General features: G+C 40.5%; 1 protein-coding gene across 3 annotated transcripts; it reads left to right on the top strand.

The window, feature by feature from the left end:
* The first annotated feature begins 273 nt into the window (after positions 1–273).
* On the top strand, positions 274–3995 carry LOC146652600 (CMP-N-acetylneuraminate-beta-galactosamide-alpha-2,3-sialyltransferase 1-like). 3 transcript variants are annotated; one of them, XM_085381884.1, is made up of 7 exons: positions 279–416; positions 625–886; positions 977–1173; positions 1343–1522; positions 2535–2580; positions 2670–2789; positions 3338–3995. In XM_085381884.1, exons 2-7 carry the CDS (start codon positions 632–634, stop codon positions 3515–3517), a joined length of 978 nt encoding a protein of 325 aa, XP_085238010.1. In that variant the 5' UTR covers positions 279–416; positions 625–631; the 3' UTR covers positions 3518–3995. The 3 variants fall into 3 exon arrangements, with proteins under 3 accessions (XP_085238011.1, XP_085238010.1, XP_085238009.1); XM_085381883.1 differs by having other exon boundaries at positions 279–886; XM_085381885.1 differs by lacking the exons at positions 625–886; positions 977–1173 and having other exon boundaries at positions 274–416.
* The last annotated feature ends 4625 nt before the right edge of the window (positions 3996–8620 follow it).

Here is an 8620-nt window from a genome sequence, read left to right as displayed (position 1 = left end):
CGGAACTAACAGCCCTCCCGTTGTTCAATAAAAATGATTTAAATATAGCTCATCCGAGGGTTACTCACACTTTAACGATGGTATGGAAACCAAAGGATCCACAGAGAAAATGTGTTTTCTTAAATTGTGTAATCTGTAGTCTATGATGCAATAAACAAGCTTTGTCCTGGTGTGACTGATTTCGAAATGGGTGGTTTCCAAACGCGAACATGGGTACGTGAGGAACTCCGCGCAAACCACACCTCTCCACACCTTTGTCAGAGATGACGGTATCACGTTCCCTGGTAGCAAACGAGTATGTCACGCTTGTTACCTGTGAGTGAAACGGTGAAAAAGCTCTCACCGATAGAGTCTACGCATCGTTTGTACGTGTATTATATGAAACTGAACCAGAAAGCGATTTCCTCGTAGATCGGGTAAGTCATTTATAAAAGTATCATATTTTACCAGATGATGCGGTAAAAACAGCTTAATCTTCGCTGATGTTATTTTTTTTATTATCTTATAAGTGAATAGAAATGAGACATGGCTAAGTGTGTTGTAATGTTGCTTTATATATGATGACTTTCTAAACTATAACTTGTTATACTTTGCTGATTATATCACCACACACTCTGTCTGCAGATTGTTAATGTTTCCCAGTCAAACATCTAGAATGATTTCAAAATCAAAGGTGCTGGTTTTCCTGCTGTTTTTCACTGGTATTGGTGTGTATGTCAAAACACGCTACCAATTGACTCATTATGCTGTGGACCAAAAGCTGTGTGCTTGCATAAAATGTTTATCAGAGGATAAGCAGTTGCTTCTGGATCGATCGAATAGAAGTGTTCAACCATTTTTGACTGCAAACTTAAACCTCTCACAGAATGAATTCAACTGGTGGAAGGTAAGTAGTCACCAGGAAAGGATGACATTTTTACACCCCCCCCCCAGCTCATTTGGTGTAACAACAAAGTTTATTTGAAATGTCTGACAGGATTTGCAGGCTGAAAGCCGTAGCTTCAGAGTTTATGAAACAACAGTGGCCAACTTGTTTCAGATCTTCCCAAAGAATCCAGATGTTATACAACCCAAATATGACCACTGCAGGACTTGTGCTGTGGTGGGTAATTCTGGTAATTTAAGGAGATCGCATTATGGACCGCTGATAGATTTACATGAAGTTGTCATAAGGTACTTTCTAAGCTAAAGCAATTTTTCTTTACCATTAAATTCAAATTCAAATTTTATTTGTCACGTACACAGTCATACACAGTATGATATGCAGTGAAATGCAGTGAAATATCCCCTCCTACACAAAAGAGCCAAACTGATGTGAAATATATCCCTTTGTGCTTTTTAGAATGAACACTGGTATTACCAGAGGCTTTGAAAAAGACGTTGGAAACAAGACAACTCATCATGTCATGTATCCAGAGAGTGCTGTGGATTTGGATGACAACACCCATTTTGTACTGTTTCCCTTTAAGATACAGGACTTTGAGTGGCTCATTAATGCCTCTACAACAGGATTTACTGGAAGGTGAGTTCTCTTTTTCAGGGCTACATGCACATGTATTTGACATTTATTTAACGAGACTCAGTGTCTCATTTACAAGAGAGACCTGTTTTAGACAACATAATTAAATGAAAATAATAAAATAGAAAAAATAAAATAGCAAAATCTGCCTCATTAAGCTCAAGTTCCCAGTGATGAAAATCAGCACTGGGACGTCTTTTAAATCTACAAGCAAAATCAGTTAAGCAAGAGAGCTCAAAGTCTTTCTGTAATGTATTCCACGAAGACAGACTTCAAATGACGGCACCTTTAAGCTCTCTACAAACTGATTATCCTGAAATCATACTATGACTACATTTTTATGCAACATGCAGACAGATGAAGTGTCCTCATAACAACTCATCTTACTGTAGTTCATTTACGTATGCTTTTGTACTGTTCTTAGGATTGTGACTTAATATAAAGTAAAAATTAAAAAATTAAATAAAGACTCTTAATGCTTGTTGAAAAGTTATTTTATGTAAACCATTTTTAGGCAGTTGTGCAGCCACTAATTTGGGCACATGAAAATCATACAATCATTTTGTACTTTATTTTGTTTCAGATAAAATATTCTGATTTCATTTGAGCTTGCCCAGCTTTCTTCTTGGTCCCACCAATGCCACCCCATTAAAAGAAAAAATAACACTCTTAGGTTTAGATGTTACAGTCAGCATACACTACCTTCTTCTCTCCCAGCTGCTAAAATTACCACACCTGCTACTAAGCAAATTATCTCGAAATATTTCCCCTAGATTGTCTTGCAGTACAGAATTTACATCAAATGCAAAAATAGAATGCCACTGCATGAATTCAACATGTATGCAGATTAAAAGGATTTGGCTGATGGATGTAGTGTGAGATGAAATAAGGTGAATTTCTGTATCAAACCATTACTCTGATCCTTCTCCATGTTCAAGACGGACCATGCCTTTTTTAGCTTTGTTTTTGTTAAACACCTACTTCATATTTTTCAATATCATGCTGTTTCCAACAGGTCATATATGCCAGTGAAATCAAAGATCAAAACTAACAAGGATTTGGTGAGTAGCGTCAATGGCAAAGCTTCCTGGTGGCAATGGTAATATTTAAAAATAAAAGCTGTTTAAAGGCTCATTCTAATTTCTAACAGGTCATGGTGGTAAATCCAGCTTTTATGAAATATGTACATGAGGTTTGGCTTGGAAATAAGGGACGTTATCCATCCACTGGCTTTATGGCTTTGATTCTTGCACTTCACATTTGTGATGAGGTAAGTACAAAGTTTTCAGTTTCTGAAGTGCCAGACGTACAAAATAAAATATGATTTTTATTGTCATACAAGCTGGTCCATTTGAGTCTTTGCTAATTTGTTCTTTTGTTCTTATATTGCTCTCCTAAATAGATGTGCATTTCAAAAGTTCAAAATGTCTTTGGTGAAGATCAGAGCACGTTTACCCACCAGTACCACTTGATTAAAAAACTCTGGTTTAATCTGTGAATGGTTAAATTTCAGTTCACATGCCCTATGAAAGTGAAAGCTGTTGCAAGTATTTCTGATGTGTCCCCTTCTTAAATTGACTAGACTACAATCTAGAAGACATTCCTTCATGGAAAGCATTTTAGCTAAACCTCTCAATAAGAGGTTTTGTCATTGTATACTCATGGTATAATCATAGTGTTTCCATTTAGTGCTCAGGTCGCTTCCAACTGTTCATTTCATTTTTCAGCAGCCATTGTTTGGATTTTAGTTAGAAAAGGGACATTTTGTTCATGCATTTGTTTCCCATTCATTCATATGTTCATTTTTTGTCTTCCTAGGTTGATGTGTTTGGTTATGGCGCTGACAGTGATGGAAACTGGAGTCACTACTGGGAAATACTCACAAACAAAAGGTTAAGAACTGGAGTACATCCTGGAAATTATGAGTATAACATCATCCAGCAACTAGCTCAGCAACAGAAAATTAAGTTCTATGAAGGCCTAATGAAAAAAATGTGATTGAATGCCATACACTCAGTAAGGGAAGAACTGAAAGCCAAATGGATGTGTATCTTGTTTGCTTGAGAGTTATATGTGTTGTTGTAAAATGTAAGAGCTATATCTTAGAAGTGTGTTTTATTGCTGGTAAAGAGTAGCATCATAAGTAAATGATTATGATGGTAATGTTTAGTCTTCTCAATTGAATGGAATAGGCCATAGGAGAACATTGTATTTGGATAGCTTGAACTAGAACTATTGATGGCCAAATGAAGCTTTCTGAAGCATTGAAGCTTGTGTTAAAAAACGGTTCATTAATCGAAGTGTTTCAAGAAAGTCCTGTCTGGTGACATCTGGTGGCCAAAAATATGAAGAACGTCTTGAATGTAGAAATTAAAGTGTACTGCTTCATTATTATGACTGCCCACTTTACAGAGTGGACTTCACAATTCTGTCTGATAATGGGCTACCCTTGTGTTGCTTTGAACATGTATTTTTTGGCTGGTTTTTTTTTCTATTTGTTTAATAAATATATTTGATCAATAAACTTCTTTTTAGTTAAACATGTACCATGGTGTGGTTGCTCTTTGCTCGATGTTGGTAAATACACACACACACACACAGATACACACACACACACACACACACACACACACACACACACACACACACACACACACACACATAGATATATACACACACACACACACACACACAGATATATACACACACACACACACACACAGATATATATACACACACACACACACACACACATAGATATATACACACACACACACACATAGATATATACACACACACACACACACACATAGATACACACACACACACACATATAGATATACACACACACACACATATAGATATATACACACATATAGATATAGATATCTATCTATATCTATCTATATCTATATCTATCTATATCTATATCTATATCTATCTATATATATATATATATATATATATATATATATATATATATATATATATATATATATATATATATATATATATATATATATATATATATACATGTATACATATATATGAGATATATATATATATATATATATATATATATATATATATATATATATATATATATATATGTATACATATATATGAGATATATATATATATATATATATATATATATATATATATATATATATATATATATATATATATATACACATGAGCGAGACAGATAAATATGAAGGCATACCGGCTCGGACGTCGCCCGGATCAACAATGTCCGCGTCAGGTGTTGAGGAACCAGGGCACCCTGACGAAAAGTGGGCTACTGGAACAACAAGGCATCGGTGGGCAAGAGACGAAAACAGGGCGTTGTTGGAATGCTACTACGCAAGTAACCCCGGCGGAAGGGGCTACATGAATAGGATGATGGACCTATGGATTCTTCGATACCCAACATCCACAATGACGGCAAAACAAGTAGTAGCTCAGTGTTCCAACATTCGAAAGAAGGGACTGCTCTCAAAGCTAGAGATTGACGAGGTACAACACAAATGCTACGGCAAGGAGGAGTCAGGACGCCAGGTCAGGGGGGAGATATCATCACCCCCACCCGAGATTGGGTACATAGCCCCAAGTGCAATAGGAGAAGGATCGTTAAATGCGAGAGGAACTGACCTGAAAGATAGGATCATAGCCAAGCTTGAAACCTGGATCCCCCATAGCCGGTTACCAAGATTAAGTGAAGTACCCTCAGAAGGTCTGCTAGATGATGTTAATGCAGCACTACGGACAATACCTACAACCACGATTACCGACACTAACAAGCTGATCTACAATACGGCAGCAGTGATCAGTGAGATGCTTGGCTACAAGTTGAACAGCCACAAGGGGCAGTACCCTCCATGGAGAAGGAGGCTAGAGGGCAAGATCAAAGTAGCACGGAGGGAGGTTAGCCAACTAACGGAGTTGCAGAAAGGTGCGACAAAGAAGGTGCAAAGAAGGAGGTATACCAGAGAGATAGAAGGCAGGAGAATAAACCAGCTGTTCTCCACAGAACCAGCAAAGGTGTACTCTCAGTGGCAAGGGAACAATAATAATAAGAGAACAGCACCACCCAGGCTGGAGACCGAGCAATACTGAAAGAGCATATGGGAGAAGGACGCAACCCATAACGGCAATGCTCAGTGGCTAGTGGATCTGAGGGCAGACCACAGCGACCTCCCCGAACAGGGTCCAGTAACCATCACAGTGGCAGATATCCAAGAAAGGGTCTCCAGTATGAAGAGTTGGACAGCACCAGGGCCCGACATGGTTCACGCCTACTGGCTGAAGAAGCTGACTGCACTCCACGAGCGTCTGGCAGCACAAATGAACCAGCTGCTAGTTAACGAGAGACACCCGGAATGGCTAACCGAAGGTCGGACGGTCCTTATCCCCAAGGACCCCAAGAAGGGACCGGTCCCCTCCAACTACCGACCAATAACCTGCCTCAGTACTACATGGAAGCTCCTGTCAGGCATCATATCGGCTAAGATGAACAGGCACATGGGTCAATACATGAGTGGGACACAGAAAGGAATTGGCAAGAATACCAGAGGCGCAAAACACCAGCTACTGGTAGACAGAACAGTCAGCCGAGACTGCAAGACCAGACTGACCAACCTGTGCACTGCCTGGATTGATTACAAGAAGGCCTATGACTCAATGCCCCACAGCTGGATACTGGAATGCCTAGAATTGTACAAGATCAATGGGACCCTAAGAGCCTTCATCAGGAACTCAATGGGGATGTGGCGTACAACACTAGAGGCCAACTCCAAGCCCATAGCACAAGTCACCATCAAGTGCGGGATCTACCAAGGAGATGCCCTGTCCCCACTGCTGTTCTGCATAGGCCTGAACCCCCTCAGTGAGATCATTAACAAGACTGGCTATGGATACCGACTACGGAACGGAGCAGTTGTCAGCCACCTCCTGTACATGGATGACATCAAGCTGTATGCCAAGAGTGAACGAGACATCGATTCACTGATCCACACTACCAGGCTATACAGCAATGACATTGGAATGTCGTTCGGACTGGAGAAGTGTAGTCAGATGGTAACAAAGAGAGGGAAGGTAGTCAGAACTGAGGGGATTGAACTACCAGAAGGCAACATTGCAGACATAGAGGACAGTTACAAGTACCTGGGGATCCCGCAGGCAAATGGGAACCATGAAGAGGCCGCTAGAAAAGCTGCAACCACCAAGTACCTGCAGAGGGTCAGGCAAGTCCTGAGGAGTCAGCTGAATGGTAAGAACAAGATCCGGGCCATCAACACGTACGCCCTGCTCGTGATCAGGTACCCTGCTGGCCAAAGGAGGAGATAGAAGCCACTGACATAAAGACAAGAAAGCTCCTTACCATGCATGGAGGGTTTCACCCCAAGTCCAGCACCCTGAGGCTGTACGCTAAGCGGAAGAAAGGGGGCCGGGGACTGGTGAGTGTCAGCACCACAGTCCAGGATGAGACAACGAACATCCAAGAATACATTGGGAAGATGGCCCCAACTGACCGAGTGCTCAGTGAATACCTCAGGCAGCAGAAACCCAAGAAAGAGGAGGGAGACGAGGAGCCATCATGGAAGGACAGGCCCCTGCACGGTATGTACCACCGGCAGATAGAGGGGGTGGCTGATATCCAGAAATCCTACCAGTGGCTGGACAAAGCTGGACACAAGTGTAACTTATAAATACATGTTCATACTTTTATTACACAATCAGAGAGAAAGAAACAGAGAGAGAGAGAGTGCAGGACAGACAGACAGGTGACAGTCTCAGGTGTAGACACTGCTACAAAACAGCACAAGAGAAGGAAGATTTAGTGTTTGTGTTATTACGAGAGCTAAACAAGAAGAGTTCCCAGATGGTACAGTGGACACATGTGTGACTCCTGTGATTAAAGCATCTTTCTTTCAGCTCATTCAAACACACGTTAAAGTCCGTTTGGCTCGACACCACCGAACAGAGGCAGCAATATAACATAGCTAACATTAACAGTGCAGTGGATCCTGCTTGTGCCGTGATATTCAGGACTGCAAACCGAGCAGCATCACCCACTTTCAGCTTGTTGTGTTTGTGGATATATGACTGACTTTAATTATCCATAAAACCATCACATTCTCTGTAAGTTTAGGGCCAACTATATATATATTTTGAAGTAGAGGCTTTAAAAACCAAGTTAACGCTGAAAGTACAAACATCACTAATGTCACATAACTTTGCCGACATGTGGCCAACAGTAATGTTTTAATGTTCTTCATTATTAAACATTCACACATAAATAAGTGACATCATATTCAGTACTTACTTTCACTCTTCGGCCGCTCCCTTCTGCCGTATTTTGCAGCAAAATTATCCACACCCACCGCCGCGCTATGGATTGTGGGATATATGGGACCACGAAGCGTGCACCGGACCACGCTTGATATTTGGGGAAATCGACGCTGTATTTGGAGTATGCATTTGAAGTACACTTCGAATTGGGACAGCCGTCGTCGCGTGGCTGTGACATAATCGCACTCAAAATGCGTACTTCAAGTGTGCGGTCTCTTAATTGGGACACAGCCTGTGACACCTGTGCTGTAATTGTGGTTAACTTCTGCCTTCTGTCTATCAGCATTGCACATGCACGAAGGACATCCTGTTTGTACAATAATCCAGTCTAGAAATAATAGATTCATTAACAGGTTTTTCTTTTTTTTTCTTTTTTTTTTTTTGCCTGTCCCGTTTGGCTCTTTTGCCATCAGAATTGTTGTCTAAAGGCAAAGAAAGATGCCCAACGGATTTACTTTACCAAATTGACCATCCCAGCCTTGCTGTAATGGTCCATTTGATTCACCTTTTATTGTTTATTTTATTTTCACTTACTGAATACGGGACAGACTTGACTGGGGGAAAGAAGGGGAGAAAGAAAGAGGGAAAGAGAAACAGCTGAGAAGAGGGACGGGGGAGAAGGGCAAAAGACAAAAACCAACAGAATGAGCAGAGGAAAAAAGAAGAAGAAAAAAATGCATATATTGATCACCTGGATCACCTGCTGAGAAAGAAAAAAGAAAAGCAGAAGAGAACAAGAGTAATAGA

The sequence above is a fragment of the Rhamphochromis longiceps genome, linkage group LG15 (genome assembly GCF_057381845.1).
Source record: "Rhamphochromis longiceps isolate RC_006_pf linkage group LG15, R_longiceps_female_GT1.1, whole genome shotgun sequence".
In the NCBI taxonomy this organism is placed as follows: domain Eukaryota; kingdom Metazoa; phylum Chordata; class Actinopteri; order Cichliformes; family Cichlidae; genus Rhamphochromis; species Rhamphochromis longiceps.
This window is presented reverse-complemented; position numbering and strand designations above follow the sequence as displayed.